At 43.6% G+C, this 19,146-nt stretch overlaps 1 protein-coding gene across 2 annotated transcripts; it reads left to right on the forward strand.

Annotated features, from left to right (window-relative positions):
- Window positions 1–271: 271 nt before the first annotated feature.
- On the forward strand, window positions 272–18,599 carry dspa (desmoplakin a). Of its 2 annotated transcripts, none has more exons than XM_019878911.1 (24): window positions 272–706; window positions 2,418–2,502; window positions 2,684–2,802; window positions 2,900–3,047; window positions 5,031–5,156; window positions 5,274–5,333; window positions 5,418–5,585; window positions 5,664–5,768; window positions 5,993–6,088; window positions 6,177–6,302; window positions 6,447–6,605; window positions 6,866–7,020; window positions 7,242–7,368; window positions 7,449–7,635; window positions 7,727–7,914; window positions 9,189–9,370; window positions 9,463–9,601; window positions 10,041–10,234; window positions 10,332–10,494; window positions 10,583–10,666; window positions 10,772–10,879; window positions 12,200–12,298; window positions 12,386–14,200; window positions 14,897–18,599. In XM_019878911.1, exons 1-24 carry the CDS (start codon window positions 435–437, stop codon window positions 18,095–18,097), a joined length of 8,106 nt encoding a protein of 2,701 aa, XP_019734470.1. In that variant the 5' UTR covers window positions 272–434; the 3' UTR covers window positions 18,098–18,599. The 2 variants fall into 2 exon arrangements, with proteins under 2 accessions (XP_019734470.1, XP_019734471.1); XM_019878912.1 differs by having other exon boundaries at window positions 273–706; window positions 12,386–12,883.
- The last annotated feature ends 547 nt before the right edge of the window (window positions 18,600–19,146 follow it).

The following is a 19,146-nucleotide window of genomic DNA, read 5'->3' on the forward strand; positions in this document are numbered from 1 at the left end:
AAAAACGCAATGCACTCTTGCAATTCCCTAACTTGACAGTGTCTTGGACGTGCAATGAGCCAACCAGTAGAATGTCACTGTCAGTGAGTGAGTTCAGTCCTCATTCCTGTCAGCGACAGCGCAAGAGTGGGGAGTGTTTTGCAAACACGCACGAGCGAGCGCGCGCGCGCACACACACACACACACACACACACACACACACACACACACACACACACACACACACACACACACAGTCAAAGGTGTGGTTTCTTTGCGATCCAAAAGCGCTCAGCTTCCGCCTCTTCCCAGCAGACCGAACTCAGCGCACCAGGAGACGGCCACCGGGGGCAAAAGGGTGCACGGTCTGTCCCCAAAATCAACAAAACCTCTCTAGCTGATTTCCCCCCCGACCACCAAAAAAGTAAATAAATCACCCCCCTCCCAGTGCTAAGATGAGTATGTTCGGCGGTTCCACGTCCAGACTGGCGTCTATGGGCCAGCGCAGTAATTCCCGACCGGACTTGTCGTCGTCAAGCTACATGAGGAACGACGTTTTCTTGTCTGGGAACGGTTTACAAGGTGGGGACTACCAGATGGCGGACGGCGGCTACACGACGTACAAGACTACCTACTCCAGGTCTTCCGTGCACGGCGGAGGAGGCACCGGCGGACGCAAAATGCAAGTTAGCATGGGAGCTGGCGGCGGCGGCGGCGGCGGCATAAGGTAAGTTGCGACAAAATCACCTGTTGCATTCGCAAACATAATCGTTCCAAGGCACTTTTTTTTAATGCTGTTACTGTTATATTACAAGGCTATTAGAATTACAACCAATAGCGAAAGTAGTCGTAGTAATAACCAAAACAAAAAAACAGCAAAAAAAAAAACGGCATAGTCCTTGTCGGAGCTGTGCTGAATCAGCATTTTTAAAAAAAATCGGTATCGTAATGACTATGCGGTGACTTTGATTCCATAGACTCTTCTTGCATAAGGTTCTGACCACAACAGAGGAAATGCTTGGAACGCCCCTCCCTAATTCCCCTCTTGGGTGATCTCACGCAGACCTTTGGACGTTTGCAAACGGTGGCCGATAGTTGATTCCTCTTTTATTAACAAAGCCTTCTTTCAGAATGTGAGCATTTCAGTCGATGCTATTTGTATGTTTTTTATTCATACAATAAAAAGGTCAAGCCACTTTCATTATTTTGTGACTTTTGATCACCATAGAACCACATATGACACCAGACCTGTTTGCTCAGTACGCATAAAAGAAACAAATCTGAAGGTTTTAAGTGAGATGAATGATAAAATGTTAAAATCTAACCTAGAATGTCTCCGAGAGCTTTTATAACACTATTGTTTGTTGGTATTGCGTCATTTTATTTATACAGTGATGGTTGAAAAAGCCTCAAATGTTAAAAAAAGAAAAGAAAACGCAACCATCAACTTTGTGGGACTTAAGATCAGTGTTTTATGATGATAGTCATAGACCAGATATGACTGTCTTCTCAGTGCATTAAACAAAAGAAATCAGAAGGCTTTATCAATTTCTGCCAACTTCTAAAACATTAATGTGTTTTCAACAGACCTCTTCAATAGTTACTATAAAGTTTTATTATACAGAGGATGAAGGATAAAATGTACATAACGTCCTCTTTTTGTATACTTAATAATAGCGTATTACTATTTTTGGATTGATTTTTTTTTTTAATTGTTTAAGCCTTCACATCAATTCCATGGAGAGTGTGTGTGTGTGTGTGTGTGTGTGTGTGTGTGTGTGTGTGTGTGTGTGTGTGTGTGTGTATATATGTGTGTGCGCGTGTGTGTGTGTGTGTGTGTGTGTGTGTGTGTGTGTGTGTGTGTGTGTGTGTGTGTGTGTGTGTGTGTGTTCATGTTCATGTTAATAAACGTATGTTTTTGTTTTTTAATTAGAACAACCTTTTGTATTTTTTGGAATGGCTACGAAAACTTCCTTGACGTTAAATATTAAATAAATAATCCACGACCGGCACTCATAGTAACCCAGATCAGTGTTTTCCTACCAGTTGGTGCACGTTAGTGTGCCTTGAGCGATCATCAAGCATACCACGGGACATTACTCAGTTTTACTGAACTGGTCACAAAATTATCTATTCACTACAAATGGTTTGCCTTTATTCCTATTTATATGCCAGTGGTTTATAGTGGCACACAGGACAATTAAAAGCTTCCATAAAATGCCGATAAAGGTTTTTTGTTTTTTTTTTGTGTGGTGGAGTACTGACAGTTTTTTCCTGATGTAAAAACGGGTCACTGCTCAATAACGGTTAGGAAATGGTGACGTGGATTAGGTGCTCAAAAACCTCATAACTTGAGAGCTGTAGCAACTTTCTTGCGAGCCGTTTTAATGAAAGCTGTCTGTCAAGATGGGAATATTTATTGCTTTCTCGCATTGCAGTGTGGAGGACATTCAAGAGAAAGTAATGCAGCTGAAAGCCATGAGTCATGAGTACCTGCAAAGAGCAAAGATGATCCTGCAGAGTGTGAGTACTCTCCTCGACATGAGCGCCTCGATTGCTAGAAATGAGCACAAAGCAGATTAGTGGTCAATTGGTGATTGCAATCACTGATAAAATGGCTTGTTGACATACCAATCTGGTGGGGGTGGTCGCGGGAAAAGCGGAGAATGCGGCTCGCGTTGATTTATTGCGGCTGTCCTGCCAGGGCGGACCACCGGCGGAGGCCGAGAAGATGCTGATGATGGCGTCCGATCATATGGAGCTCTTGAGGACGTATGGAATGGACCTGCAGCAAATGCGCATCCCCAACGATGTCTTCGCCAGGTAAACCAAAAAAAGTGTCTACCTTCTCTGTGCAACGAACAATTTGGACATTCTTGGTCAGGCTGAACATGTCATTCCTCTCATTTTAAACTTGCAGTGTAAACCAGCTGGAGCACATGTATGGCGGTGTCCAACAGCAACTAATAGGCACCATGACCATCAAACGGAACACGGCCAGCAGTCTGGGCGCTGCCGAAGGAGGCAGGCTCTTTAAAGACGCAATGGCCTGGATTAGCCAGCAGAAGGTAAGACATTAAAGACATCAATTGGTGTTTGGAGTGCAAATGTTGGGAAACAAAGTGTTACTTCCGCTTTAACTCTTTGAGCACCATTGTCAAGTCAGTGACGCCAGCTGTTATCAACAAAATGTTTTATGAGAACAAACAAAGAAAAGTCTCGGCCAACTCTAGTTTGATTATTAGAAAGTAAAAAATAAACAAACAAAAAACACTAACTATGGCCAGCAGATGGCAGCATTGGGTCTCTTTTGGATGAGATCACCACGTAGCAAAACAATGGCAGACCTCTGAAAATTGATTGTTATCATCAGCTTGTTATTGAGTGTCACGTTGAATCAAGTACATAGTGTCACAAAAGATGATCATTCAAATTTAGAAGTAGAAGCGAACGTGTAATGTACATAAATGCCCACACACAAATGCATGGCATGGTGCATGCACACACATGCACACACTACTAAATACTACTACAACTAAATAGCGTGCTAATGGTTTTTAAAGTTTTTCAAAATTGCTACACTGGTGAATATTTGTCAATACATTATTTTGCCATTAAATACTAACTTATTTTCCCATTTCAATTTTACAACAGTGCTAAACATTACCACAAACAAAATGGCTCTCAACACCCCAGGAAAAGTAAAAAAATAGACATATCAATGAATAAATAAGTAGACAGACCAATATGAACACATTTTAATTTTAAAAACAAATAAATCTGATCAACTACTGCCAGTCAGCTCTTCCACAAGAAATAGCTGAGTGCCTAGATTGTGGTAGCATATAAAAATAAATATTATTTTATTTTTTTTGTTACCTGTATTTATTTTCCCTTTGTTGATCCAAATTGGACAGATCTTCATTTGCAATGCCAACCTGGCCGCAGACAGCAGAGCAAAACAAAGCAAAAATAAAAGCAAATACAAAAACAGACAATAAACTGTATGATATAGTTACATTGTTGTTTCTATTTGTGATGTGCTCTGATTATTTTGGGATGATAAGACATGATTTGTTTTAGTTTAGTTTAGTTTGTTTGTGAGCGTCTGCAGGGCCTTCCCGTGCGTCAGAGATGTTCAAAGCGGTGCACAACTCCGAACATGGCGTTGTTGCAACACGTAAGACATATTCCAAGTTGCACAAGCTGCGTGGATAATTGCATGTATGAGTCTAGGAGGTGGAGGAGGAGGGTGCGCACTCTCCCTATCACTCCCACTGACCTGTTGGTAACTGAAACCATATTGACACACTGCCAAAACCTGATCCGCCGGTGAACGAGGCCGAGGAGTGCAACAATGACATGGGAAGGGGAATATGGCGGATTAGTTTGAAGGGAACGAAGCGACGTGTTTGCGAGGGGGAGGCCGAAAAAGAACAGTAACTGAGTGTGAATTGTAGCGCTTATCAGACAGATGTTGGAAGAACAGGGCAGGTCGACATGCTTATGGGAAAACGCCCTCCTGCCCTCTTCAAAACCTCACCCCATAATGCTGTTTGCTGACACTAACATAACACCTGATTTGATCTGACTGATTTTTTACTAAGACGTTTTAGTGGTGCTGGTGAAAGAGGCCGTCATGTGTGGCTTCAGCCCAGTAAGCAAGGAAGAAGGGAGTGGCGTGCGAACAAAGACTCAAAAGAGAAGAGAGAGTGGAAAAAAAAATGGGAGTAAAGTGCAGGGACAGGCAGAGGTTGTTCTTATCAAAAGACCAGAGCTGAACAAAGAGGGGCATAGTTGGAATAGTTTCCTGCTTGCAACTGGATGTTAAGATGGGTTGGCCATAGACTGCCACCTAGAGGACAAAAGGGAGAAGGCTACAGTTTGGAGAAATTCATGAGGTATATTTGTACAATGCGATGCAATGAAAGTTAAAGTTTACAGATTTTACATCTATATATATATAAATAAATAAATCTATATAAAATGTAGACACACGCACACACACATGCACATTCACAAACTTATTAACGTTATTCTTAAACTTGCAGCGCATGATTCAGACGGCTCCTTGGGGGGAAGACTCGGCCACCATTGAAAAACAAATCATGAGCCACAACAAATTCCACAGCACCATTCAAAGGAGCCAGGAAGTAGACCGTGCCCGGGACGAACTGGTACGTAGCCTTGGTCTGCTTCACTCTTCTGTGACCTTTTTTTTTTGTCTGTCTTTTGAAGCGCCTCTTAACCGAGGTCATTCGTAACAATAAATAAAAAAAAGGACTTGTGTTTAGGGCATGAGGGGTGACAAGTCCAACCTTTACATCATGGAACAAGAATGGGACAGTCTGCAGGTAGAAAGAAAATCTTTGATAAGCAAAAGTGCTCTGGAGTTTTGGGGAATCGATTGAATTGATTTACTGTGTGTTTCATTGCAGAAAATGTCACACAACCGAGTGAATCAGCTGCGCGAGCTGCAAAGCATCATTGAGGAAATCTCTCGCGCGATCATGTGGGTGAACGAGAAGGAGGAAGAGGAACTGGTCTTTGACTGGGGAGACAAAAACATCGAGCAGTACATCCCCAAGAAGCAAGAGAGCTACTCTGTAAGTTTTGCTCTCTTGCCGCTTCCCCTACTTGGTGGACCGTTGGGACATGACACCTCTATCCTCTTCTTCACACAGAGGCTGATGAAAGATCTGGAAGAGAAAGAGAAGGAGCTGAACAAGCTGAAGGTGAAAGCAGACGGCCTCCTGAGCAACAACCACCCAGCCTCGGATAAGATTGAAGTGAGTTTTTTTTCCGGCTTCCGGATCCCTCTGTACTTTCTCTCATGTGTGGGTCAGTGAGGCACTGCCAAGGAAACAATATGACAGCACGTGTGACTGAGTATGACGTCTTTTATATAATTGGGGGTACAAAATAGGCCTTGGAAGTTCTAATTTTATCTGTTGTGAGTGTAGTCCATGCTGGATCCTGTTGATAGATGGTTTCTGTGTGTATCTGCCCTCAGGCCTACATGGATACCTTGCAGACCCAGTGGAGCTGGCTTCTCCAGATCACCAAGTGTATTCACATTCATTTGAAGGAGAATGCAGCCTACAGCCAAGTAAAATAGCACTTGACTCGTTTAATCGTATATGGTCAAAACTGACGGGAGATGCTAAAAACGTGTTTTTTAAAAATCTCCTGCTTAGTTTTTCAAAGAGGCGAATGAGACCTATGAGAAGTTGAAAAAGGACCGCGAGAACATCCAGACCAAGTTCAAGTGCAACAAAAACACCCCACTGGAAAACCTTGTGGAGCTCCTGAAACTCTTGGAGGTACTAATGTGCACATACCAAATTCCTTTGGGACATATTCCATGTCAAAACAACATGATTTTGAATACTTGTTTCTCTGGTTTGTGATTTAAAATATTTTTTTTTTGGGTGGGATGCACCAAACACACTTCTGACTGCCTATAGAAAGAGAAGGAACGAATCATGGAGAATAAGAGACAGGTTCAAAGCCTGGTCAACAAGTCCAAGACTATTGTGAGGCTGAAGCCCCGCAACCCAGAGGAACCGACAGCAACCAACAACCCCATCATGGTCCAGGCATTGTGTGACTTCAAGCAGGACCAGGTGGGTCCTCGAAGGGCAATGAACCATATTTGGGAACTTAAGTGGCTGTTCGACACAGACCCTGACCACCTTACATGTGATTCTATCCAAAACAATCAGCAAATCTTGAGTGCAAAAATAACAAGTATTTCAGTCATTATGTCATTGTATGACAGTACAATGACAAAATAAAGAGCAATCTGGAAAGCCCTCGTCAAGACTTTTAATTTGCAGTATGTCTTCGATGTGGTTTGTTGCAAATTGATTTTTTTTTTTTTTAGAAAGGGATCCTCAAAGGGAATGAGGGCATACTGAAAGACAACACGCAGCGCAGCAAGTGGCTCGTGACTGGCCCAGGAGGTCTGGACATGTTGATTCCCTCCGTGTGTCTGCTGATCCCCCCGCCGAATCCCCTCAGCATCGGCCTGGCCAACAAGTAAGATCAGTCTCTAACAAATGCACATTGACATCAATTTCAGTTGCCAGCAGTCGTCAGCACAGGGCAAAATAGGCAGCCCCCTGAGATGGGTAGAACATAGAACATTCATTGCCAAGAAAATTCTGGCTTGACTTGCGCTTGTTCAAGCGCATGTTTACTGCCTTGGTATTGTAGTCGTCGTGTCTGTTCTTATGCTTCAAACGTGGTTGTTCCCTAAGGAATGAGCAATATTATGAGGCCATCCTGGCTATATGGAATCAGCTGTACATTAACATCAAGAGCCTCATCTCGTGGCAGTACTGCCTCAAGGACATCAACTACATCAACTCTCTCACATTCTCCATGGTAACGGATTACAACCTTGACGCCACTCGAACAATTAGGCAGATTTTTGCTCACCTCCTGTGTCGTCGTTTGCCTGGCAGATATCGAAAATGCGCCCCGAGGAGTACCGTAGCATCATCAAAAGACTGGAGACCCACTACCAAGAGTTTCTGCGTACCAGTCAAGGTTGTGACCTTTTCGGGGAAGAGGATAAACTCACCATCCAGGGCCACTTTGATCAAGCCCAGAACCATTATGATACCCTGGTTGTCCAGCTGACCGGCTACAGTGAGTTGTCTAGTTCGACATCAATGACCTACAGCTTGATTTGATTTGATTATAACTAACATCACTATTTCTTCTTCTTTTGCATTTGAAGAGGAGGATAAGGAGCCAAGCAAACCCGCGCCTCCCAAAATCCAGGCCCTCAGCATCTTGCTGCTCAATAGTCTGCAGGAGCTCCGAAGGAGGCTGGAGCTGGCCGAGACCGGACTCACCGGCCATCTGCACGTTTGCTCGGGGGAAAACAGCCTGCAAGAGTGCTTAGTGCACATCGAAAAACTGCAGGTATGGCAAGAATCACTTTGTAGGTAAATGGCAAAATTGCAAGCACTTGAAAATGCTGGAGCAGAGCGATAGCCAAGGGCTTAGCATTTCTGCCTCACAGTTTTGAGGTTGTGGTTTCAATCTCGGGTCTGGCCGTTTGAATCTGGCTCTTTGGAGTTGATATGTTCTCCTGTGTGGCTTTTCCCTGCATATGGGAGTAAATTTGTAAAGACAGTTAACCACTGTAAGTCACTCACTCAAAGCAATAAGCATTGCTTTGCTGCCATCTTATTGCAACTTGATGCCAAGGAACGAGGAATGAGCTGATGAGCTTAATTTCGACAAAAAGTACTGCTTTGCTGCGATCTTATTCCATCTCGGTGCCAAGGAACTATGTTGAAGTGAGCTGAGCACTTTGTGGCATCTATAGGCTCTAGACCAGTGGTGGCTAAGTCGGTACTCGAGAGCCCATGTCCAGTTTCAGATGTCTCCCTGCTCCAACACACTTGATTCCAATGATCAGTATCGTTATCAGGCTTCTGAAAAGCTTGCTGATGAGCTGATCATTGGAATCAGGCTTAAACAGGCTGGATAGGGGTTCTACATGACTGGACTTAGGCACCCCTCCTCGAGACTCTAAATTGTCCACAGTTGTGAATGCGAGTTTGAGTGCTCGTTTGTTTGTTTGTTTGTTTATTGAACATATATAAAACATACAATAACAGATTGACAAAATGCAAACAAAAATTATGAAAGGAAAAATAAAAGTAAGTAATACAAACACCATCACAGTTATATGTTCAAAGGAGTAGGGAGAAGTATACAACTTATCTAGTCCTACCCCTTGTTGTGCAATAATGTGTATTGATCATTTTCCAATACCAAAGAAAAGGAAGAAATCTACATATCATCAAATACTTTTACCCTTTTGTGTACTGTACTTATCTATTTATACACCTTTCGGTTTGTATATATATAATTGTTCTTTCTACTTTTTATATCAAATGACTCATATTCATTATATATACTGCATTTCTTGAATACATTCAATTAGTTGTTCAAGTTTGTCTATATCAAGGATGGGCAACTGGCTCGGAAGTCTGTGTTCCTTTGTAACCGAGTACCACTGATTAAAAAGTGTGGCCCCCTGCAGCATTTAAGTTGCCCATCGCTGGTCTATATGTATCGTATGATCGCCTGATGACCAGTCACGGGTGTACTCTGCGACTATCAGGATAAGCGCCATAGAAAATGACAATGATGGATTTAATGTGCCCTACTATGTTCATGTCCAGTTGGTGCACCAAGATCTGGACTCCATTCACGATGAATACCTGCGCCTCAGAGAGAAGATTCTAAAGCAGCTGGAAGGGATCCCTCCCGACTCAGAGCAAGCTAAGTTCCTGCGCTCAGAGCTGGAAATCATCAGCCAGAAACTGGGGGGTCTGCAGGGTCTCTACTCGGCTTACATCCAGAGGTACGCTTTCATCCTGGAAAAAGAAATACAACAAAAAGGACGCATTCACTTCAGTGCTGTTTAAATCGATGATGTCATGTGATTGCCAACAGAGTGTCAGCGCTGAAGTCCTTGCTTGAGACTCTTCTCCAGGTTGAAGATGTTGTCAAAGTCCATGAGGCCCGCCTGACGGAAAAAGAAACCACCTCACTGGACCCGCGAGAACTGGACAACTACCAGAGCACTCTGAAGGTTTTTACACATTTTGACTTCCTTACCTTCTTTGACCAGAAGAGCAAAAACAGGTTCATAACCATGCATTTAATTTTGGCCCCTTTCATGTCACAAAAATCACCTTGCAGGGTTACAAGAACAATATAAAATGAAGTATTGTATGATGAGCAATAGAAAACAGTCAAACAGGAGCGGGAGGAATTTCAATAAAAATGCACCATCTGGAAAGAAGAATTGGACACAGCACAATAAATTCAAAGAAGAAGGCTAAAAGGAAAGTGTGTGCTGTGTCACAGGTGGTTTGCACATGGAATATTAGCGAGGCATTGTGAAATCGGTTGTAAAACCTGTGTCTGTTTGAATCTGTTGTTAGAAATGTAATTTCAACAAGAAATCTATTCAATTACATTTTCCGATATTTCAAATGATGTCAGATTATTATTCATTTACTTCAAAGCAAATGAAAATCGAGCTGGAGCACAAAAAAGACCTGCTGACCGCGATGGAGTCGGAGCTAGCCAAAGCGGTTCAATGGAACGGTCAAGTCTCGGAGTCCTTCCACAGGTGCGACGTGGACTTGTCCAAATACGCAGAACTGGTGGGTCAACTGTCTGACCGCTGGCGCCGCATCCAAACCCAAATCGATACCAGGTTAGTACACCATCACATTTTATTTTTGTTTGGCTTCTTGTAAGGAGGCTCAAAAACATCCCTTCATCCTTCCTCCTCCCACGCTTTCCTCTTTCAGATTGTGGGATCTGGAGAAGCATGAGAAGCAGCTGAAAAATTACCAGCAGAACAGCACTTCCATCGACCAGTGGATAAACAATGCCCGGAAGCGCCAGGACGGCCTTCAGAATGTTAAACTCACTAACATCCAGATGGTCATGGACTACCTCAACCAGCAGAAGGCATGTTTCCACCCCTGCTTCCTTCTTTACATTCGTCTATAGTCCCCAAAATGGAAAAGTCTCATTTAACTGAATGACCTCTCCGTAGATACTTCACGGTGAAATCAAAGGAAAGAAAGACAAGGTGGAGGATGTCCAGAAAGATGCAGACACCTGTGCTGCCTCCATTAAGGTTGGTCAGGCTTCAAATGTGTGCTCTTAAAGACAAAAAAAAAAAGATTCGTAGGCTACTAGATGAATCCTTCCCCTCTCTTCTGACTGTGTGTCGTGTTTTCAGGACTATGAGTTGCAGCTCGCTTCCTACAGTTCCGGCCTGGAAACGCTCCTGAATATTCCGATCAAGAGAACCATGCTGAAGTCGCCCGCTACTGTTATAAGACAGGAGGTATTCATCATGTTTTAGTTGTTAAGTCACCACACTCCACACTGGTCGCTTCATTAAGTGCATGATGATAATGAGATTCAATAGTTGTATCACAAATCTGGCTTTAGAAAGATATTACAAATGAAGGATTCAAATTTTGTTGTTGGTTTACACTGGTGTAAAACTGCCATATACAATGGTACCTCTACTTCCGAAATTAATTGGTTCTGGAAGAAATTTCCAAACTAGAAAACTTTGTAAGTCGAGATGCGTTTTCCATGTAAATGCCCGATTCCGTTCCAACCCCCCCCCGCCCCCAAATTCCGACATAAATGTTTTCTAAAGCATAAAAATGCATCAACATATGTAACAAAAACATGTTACAATTAGATTATTGCATAATAAATGAGAGTTGTGCACAAAACAAAGAATAGATTAAAGACTAAAAATGGTGGTCATTTAACTTTTAACTGCGTCCTCATCGTTTTTTGCCCTCTTTAGTTCATGTTCTCTCTCAGAAGTGGTTTTTGTAAAGAACTGATCCGAGGACATTTGGTTTTGTCGGCTTTTACCAATCCTTCGAATGTCCAAGGCAAACATCAGCATAGTGAGCGATCGCTGGACTGGTGAACACTTTTTCTGGGTGATTCACATTTACGTAAAACTATCGGAATGCCTCATGGCCCGCAGGGGCGAATGGTGAGGATGCCGCAGAGACGCATATCTATCTATATATCTAGCTACACACAGGCGCATTCGGTAGAGGTCCCTCTTTGCCAATGGGATGCCAGGAAGATGCCAGGTAATATCCAATGGCTGAGCAGCTATAAGTATGTTGCGTTCAGGAAACTCAGAGTTGCGATTAGCAGCCCATACTGTATTTTTACCTTTCGTATCTTGAAATTTCTTTCGTAACAAGAGGCAATATTTTCCTGTTGAGGCGTTTCGTAACTTGAAAATTTCATATGAAGAGACGTTCGAAAGTAGAGGTACCACCGTATCATACTCAGAGCTGTGTCTGGTTTTTTTAAATCTTCTGTTATTTCACATAACTATATATTTTAAATGTCCTTTTCTAGTTGTATTATTAATTATAATTCACAGTTCTATAGTTCATTAATACAAATATTTACTGGGAATACAACTTTAACTAGGTTAATTATACACTACGTTGTGTTACCGTTTATGTACATACGCTGGCTAAATCATCACCATAGGAAGGGATTTCCCTTCATAAACCAAGGACACCCTGTAATCCTGTGTTTTCAATAAACGTCCACAAAATAGGTGTATAGTACAATACTACTGGAAAATTGATTCTGGATTTCTGTCTGCCATCAGGCGTCGGACATCCAATCCCAGTACATCGAGCTCCTCACTCGCTCAGGTGACTACTACAAGTTTCTTGGGGAGTTGCTGAAGAACATGGAAGAGCTGAAGGTAACTTTCAGGACTTTTTAGTACTTGGTATGCTGGATGACCGAAGACAAATTATCAAGCCTATCTAAACGAGTTTTCTCTCTTCAGATTAGGAACACCAAGATTGAGCTGCTGGAAGAGGAAATTAGACGCCTCAAAGAACAGCTTGGGGATAGTGGCGGGAAAAATAAGTCTCTGGAAGATGCGTTGGCCCGCCTCAAGCTGGAGCTCAGCCAGTCAAAAGACCAGCTCATTTCACTGGAGGAAGTCAAGAGAACCACATCCATTCAAGTATCTGCCGCCAAGGAGAGCCTGGAAGGTACCCACAGCCAGATCCAAGAGCTGACTGACCAGCTCAACCGCATTAAGTACCAACTGGAGGAAGAAAAGAGGAAAAAAAGGCTGGCCGAAGAGCGCTACACTAGCCAACAAGAAGAATATGAGGCGGCCGTTCGCCGCAGACAGAAAGAGCTGGATGAGCTTAACTGGCTCAAGATTGACTTGGAAAAGACTGTCAATGACAAGGAACGTGAGATGGAGAGGCTGAAGATACTGCTGGAGGAGGAGGCGGCACGTCGCCGCAGTGCCGAGTCAGATATTTCAAAGGTAAGAACACAGTGCACCCAGGAGCTCAATCAACTTAAGCAAACGTACGAGACCCAGATCCACGTCACCAAGACCACTGTCCTGAAAGCCTCGCAGCAGAAGGAAGAGGACTCAGCCGAACTGAGGCGGCAGTATGAGAAGCTCACAGGAGAGAAGAGAGATCTCGAAGATGAGCTCCGTAGACTCAAACTCTCCATTGCCCACGCCGAAGAGCAAAAAAACAGAGCGGAGATGGAGACTAACCAGCAGAGGTCATCACTGACCCAAGAGACAAGGATGCGGAGTGAGCTGGAAGTGCAAATCAGGAAGTTCACGCAGCAGAGAGATGACGATGAGCTCAAACTAAAGGAGGCCACCAAAAATATTCAAGAAAAAGGTCGTCAGATCAGTATGCTTACACGTGACATCGAAGAAGAAATGAAGAAGAGGAGGGCCTTGGAATTGGAAATCAGTCTCCTGAAACAGTCTGAGGGAGAGCTAAAGGCGACCAACGCCTCCTGTCTGGAGACAATTAACAAGCTTAAACTGTCTGAGAAGGAAATCCGCATCACCCGAGTGGAGCTGGAGAAGCAGACCAGTGACCGCAATAAGGCAGAGCAGAGTGCTGTGAGGCTCCAGAGCCACATCCGGGAACTCCAATGCGCCCTGGATGCCATGGGAGCCGATATGGAGAAGCAAAAGAAGGCAACCCAAGACGAGCTCACACGCAGGAAGAGGCTGGAGTCGGAGTTAGAGAGGGTGACACAGACATGCAAAGAGTACACCACCACGATCACAAGCCTCAAGTCGATTCAGGTCGAGGCTTCCAACTCTGAAAGAAAGTACGGACAGGATCTCAGAGCTCTTCAGGATGCTCTGGATAAGAGCCACAGGGAGCACAAACTCACCAAAGATGAACTGGCAGCTGTGATCGCTGAACTGAAGACATTGAAACAGAAGCTCCACCATGATCAACTCCAGATTGTGGAGTTCAACCAGCGAAATGAAAGTCTGTACAAAACCATCGAGGACAAGAGCCGCCACCTCAACGAATGCACCGTTGAAATCGAACGTCTGAAGGCTCAGGCTCAGAACCTGACAAAGGAGAAATTGATGCGGGAGGAGGAGCTGAGGGTCCTTATGCAGGAGAGGGATCAGTTGATGATGAGCAGGGATGCTGTTGATGGGGAAAATGCATCTCAGATTGCAGCCTTGCATGTCCAACTTCAGAGTAGCAACAAGAGGACAGCGGAGCTCCAGGCTCTCGTCAACGACCTGACCAAGGAGAGAGAAAAGCTTATGGTCGAAATAGACAAATTCCAAAAGCAGTCTTTTGAGGTATTTTTGATTGCACTGAAGGAACGCCTCTGCATAATTCCACTTTTTTTTTTTCTGCTTTTGCATGAACAATTGTGGAGTCTTAAGACTCAACACAAAGCATTTATGTATGCAACATTGCCAAACACAAGATGGTGTGTTTAAGGAGTGTAGTCATAAATTTCCGCTGCTGCTCCAATCTGCATGTGCTTATAACCATAACCAACCACAGATCTTAACTCATTATCACTATGTACTAATTCAATCAATCCATCCATCAAACTTTATTTATATAGCACTTTTCATACATAAATTGGATGTATGTAATTGTTTATGCAGAGTTAAAGTATGACAGTGGACCCACTTAACGCAACCAGAATCCATTCCAGTAGTTTGTTCATTTTGCTCAGATGAATTTTCCTTGTAGGAAAAAAAACTGGAGTAGAATTAATGAGAAATATATTTTTTAAAATTTTATTATTTTGTAATGTATTTTACTTTGACTGTGTTTTCCTTAAAATTTTAGGTTGAATCAGTCAATCACTGAGTTCTGAGAGTCCACTGTCCACGTAGATCGCGTCGCTACTTGTTCTTGGGCAAGCGCCCTTCAATCACTGAGTTCTGAGAGTCCACTGTATGTGGAGATCGTGTAGCTACTTGGTTTTGGGCAACCTTCCTTCACATGTTTTAATCTTGCATTTGCTCATATCTCCACAGACATCCATCATGGTGCATGAGTCTCAAAGCAAGTACAGTGAAGTGCTGCTGGAGAGGGATGATTTGCTCTCAAAGCTTAAATTGCTGGACCAGGACAAACACCGGCAAAAGCGCCTTGAAGATGAACTGGCCCGTATCAAACACTCCCTGGAGACTGAGCTTCGCAACAAGCAACGCTTAATTGACGAGAAAAACACAGTTATCAAGGATTTCACCCTTTTGAAGAGCCAGTACGAGCTGAAGGAAACCCAGCTCAGGCAGTGGGAATCAGACAGGTCCAAGACAGATCAAGATAGGTTGAGTCTAAAGAATGAGATTGAGAGGTTGATGAGAGAGCTTCGACTTGTTGAGGAACGTTACAAGAGCAGGTTGTTGAGCTCTGAGAAGGAGGTGACAGAGCTAGGTCTCAAGAGAGATGCACTGCAGAGAGAGATTGAGAGGTTGCAGAGAAGGCCAAGCACGTCAAACAGACAGACCCAGACGGATATGAAGGTTGCCACAATTGACCCTTCGAAGCTTGTATTTGACGGGGTGCGTCGCAAAGTCACAGCCCACCAGCTTTGTGACTGTGGTATCATCAGCAAGTCGACTCTAGAGCTGCTGCTGCAGGGGAAAAAGACAGTGGATGAGGTCGCCGTTGAGATCCAAGTGAATCTCAAGGGCACAGGCATTATTGCTGGTATGATGGCAGGTTCTCAAGGCAAAATGGCCTTCACTGAAGCAAAAAATAGAAATTTCCTTAGCCCAGAGAGCGCACTTATGTTGTTAGAGGCTCAGGCGGCAACAGGCTACATATCAGACCCTGCTTTTAATGACAAGATGCCTGTGGACACCGCTTGTTCCAGGGGGATTGTGGACACAGAAGACAGAGACGTCTTAGTGAAAGCTGAAGCTGCGAGTGTTGGTTTCAAAGATCCCTACACGGGTAAAGTGTTGTCTGTGGGCCAGGCTTGCAAACAAGGCCGAATCGACAAGGAGACAGCACTCCGTTTGCTGCAGGCTCAGGAGTCTGTTGGGGGGATATTGGACCCCGTTCTGAGTGTGTTCCTGCCAAAAGATTTGGCCCTAGATCGCAATCTAATTGATGAGGACCTCTACAGAGCTTTGAACAGAAGACCCGCATGCTACCTGGATCCCACAACAGGAGAAAAGATAAGCTATAGTGACCTTAGAAGAAAGTGTATGGTGGAACCTGTCCATGGTTTACTTTTGCTTCATGGCCCAGACAAACCCATGACGGTAAAGGGGCTCCGCGGGGAAGTTTCTGTGACAGAGCTTATCAATTCTGAATTGCTTGATGAAACTGATTTGCAGAGGCTTAGAGAAGGGCGGATCACGAGCAAAGATATTGAGGATAAGCTGAGGTCTTACCTCTACGGATCTACCTGTATTGCAGGGATCTATGATGAGGTCAATGACAGAATATGGCCCTTTTACCAGGCAATGAAGGGAGGTTTGCTCATGAGGGGAACCACCTTGGAGCTTCTTGAAGCCCAAGCTGCCTCTGGCTTCATTGTTGACCCAGTGAACAACATCTTCTTGACAGTAGAAGAGGCCACACTGCGAGGCCTGGTAGGAAAAGAATTTAAGAATAAGTTGCTATCTGCAGAAAGGGCGGTGACTGGATACACTGACCCTGCCACAGGAAAGACCATCTCCCTTTTCCAGGCCATTGAGAAAGATCTTATTGAGAAAGGCCATGGAATCCGTCTGCTCGAGGCTCAGATTGCTAGCGGCGGGATAATTGACCCAAAAGAGAGCCATCGTATTGACGTTTCCGTTGCTTATAAACGAGGATATTTTGATGAGGAGATGAATGAGATCCTCACCTACGAAGGGGATGACACAAAAGGGTTCTTTGACCCAAACACAAAGGAGAACCTAACCTATCTTCAGCTAAAGAAGAGGTGCATCACAGATGCCAAGACCGGCCTTGTACTCCTGCCTCTTAAAGACAAGAAAAAAGCACAGGCATTACAAGAGAGCCGAAGTAATGTCCTCCGCAAGAGGCGGGTGGTGATTGTTGATCCAGACACTAACCTGGAGATGTCAGTGAGAGAGGCCTATCATCGTGAGTTAATCGACTATGACACCTTTCTAGATTTGTCAGAACAGGAGTGTGAGTGGGAAGAAATCACTATCAAAGGATCAGACGGCTCAACACGCTTGGTTATAGTAGACAGAAAGACGGGGACGCAATATGACATTCAGGACTGCATGGAGCGTGGTATTATTGACCAGAAGTCCCTGGATCAGTATCGGTCCGGAACCTTAACCTTGACACAGTTTGCCGACCACATTTCCAGCAAGAGCAGCAGCACCGAGATGACAATCTCAGCCAGCAGTGCCGAAGACGTGATTACCTGCAGTAGTCCCACCCAGGCTGCACCGTCCTCTCCCACCGTTCGTAAACGCTTCAACAGTATTTCCATTACAGTCTCTCCCCCAGAGCTTTTTGATGACCAGAGCCCAGTGGGAGCCATATTCGACACCGAGACTTTGGAGAAGATAACCATTCCTGAAGCACACAGGAGAGGAATATTGGATACCATCACAGCACAGAGACTGTTGGAGGCCCAAGCGAGCACCGGAGGAATTATCAACCCCGCAACTGGGCAGAGACTAACACTGCAGGATGCTGTCCATCAGTGTGTGATTGAAGAAGCCATGGCTGGCAAGCTGAAGGCCGCGCAGAAAGCCTATCTTGGTTTTGAGGATGTGAAGACAAAGAGAAGGATGTCCGCGGCAGAGGCAGTGAAGGAGACGTGGCTACCTTACGAGGCCGGGCAGAGGTTCCTGGAGTTTCAGTACCTGACTGGAGGCCTGATCGAACCCAGCAGTGGAAAACGCATTACCATTGAGGAGGCCATTCGCAAAGGTTGGCTGGATGGCCTTGGGGCACAGAAACTTCAGGATACCCGCAACTATCCGAAAAACTTGACCTGTCCCAAGACAAAGCTGAAGATCTCCTACAAGGAAGCCATGGATAGCTGCATGGTCGAAGAGAGTAACGGTATGAAGATGCTGCAGGCTTCGTCTGTGTCATCAAAGGGACTCAGCAGCCCTTACAATGTCTCCAACCCAGGATCTCGGTCTGGGTCCAAGCCGAGCTCCAGAAGCGGGTCTCGGAGAGGCAGTGTGGATTATTCATCTACGTACTCCTACAGCTTCTCATCCAACAACACAAGTGCCAACTATTAATTCAACATCTTGTCATTACTAGAAGTATAGATTTTTATTAACTATTTTACAGTTTAACATTTTTAAAGGTCTTGCTGGCATATATGAGAATTTGGGATGTTTAAGAATTGGATATGAATTTGTTCGTGGATGAGTGTTTGGATCTGGTGTTTTCTTTTCTTTTTTTTTGAACTTACGCTAACTATAATTCACAGCCTTGCATACCTGAATATATTCGGAACAACCCATTTTAATATACTTTTTTTAGGAGTGGTCTTTTTTTGAAAATGCTTATTCAACTTAGTTTCTGTACTTCTTGCCATTTTTGATATTTTTGTTGTAGCTTGTCTTTTTATGTGCTTTATTCTTAAGCAGGAAAAAAAGCTCAATTTAAATGTTTTTATGCATTTACTTTGTAAACACTGACTTGAGTAAAGTACTGATCAGCTGTAAAAATACTACGGCCACTTAACACTACTTAAAAATGATTGAAAAAAAAATAAAGGCTTGATTTCCATGTTTTGATTCTGTTTTGTGTATTAATTTACTAAATTGATATTTATGGAGGGAAAAAAGGAGGTACTGTAGTCTATTTACAAGCGAGTAGTATCGATTCTTACCACAAGGTGGCGCCAATTTTCACTTAAAAAATAAGATCTCGACATTTTGGGTGGGAGCAAGTAAAAGAAAATAAAACCTTAGAGGTTGTACTAAATCCTATGCTATTTTAAAATAATTGGAACACAATGCAGATTTTAACGAATTTAAAACTTGTTAAAACTCATAATACAGGTACACCTCAACAAATTTGAATTCGATGGCAAACGGGATTTATTTTTATAGTTCAATCCAAAAAGAGAAGCTCTCTATAAATTCACTATACGCAGATTGATTTTTCATGATATAGCAAAATTATGTTTTCACTGAGGAAAATGTAAATTCATAATCCTAAATCCCTATTTTTCGTTTAAATTGATTCATTTTGAAAATGAGAACAAAATTGGACGAACTAGTCAATTTGATTAAATTCAGTCACTGTCGTTCTTCGTAATTACATAGCGCAAGGAAAC

Source organism: Hippocampus comes, unplaced genomic scaffold, assembly GCF_001891065.2.
Source record: "Hippocampus comes isolate QL1 unplaced genomic scaffold, H_comes_QL1_v1.1 scaffold85, whole genome shotgun sequence".
Lineage (NCBI taxonomy): Eukaryota > Metazoa > Chordata > Actinopteri > Syngnathiformes > Syngnathidae > Hippocampus > Hippocampus comes.

What these genes read in the sequence shown, in the direction of transcription:
- dspa (XM_019878911.1), top strand. Translation starts at nt 435, where the DNA reads ATGAGTATGTTCGGCGGTTCCACGTCCAGACTGGCGTCTATGGGCCAG. An exon ending in GTGACTTCAAGCAGGACCAG is followed by an intron (nt 6,606 to 6,865) that starts GTGGGTCCTCGA and finishes TTTTTTTTTTAG; the next exon opens with AAAGGGATCCTCAAAGGGAA. An exon ending in ACTACCTCAACCAGCAGAAG is followed by an intron (nt 10,495 to 10,582) that starts GCATGTTTCCAC and finishes ACCTCTCCGTAG; the next exon opens with ATACTTCACGGTGAAATCAA.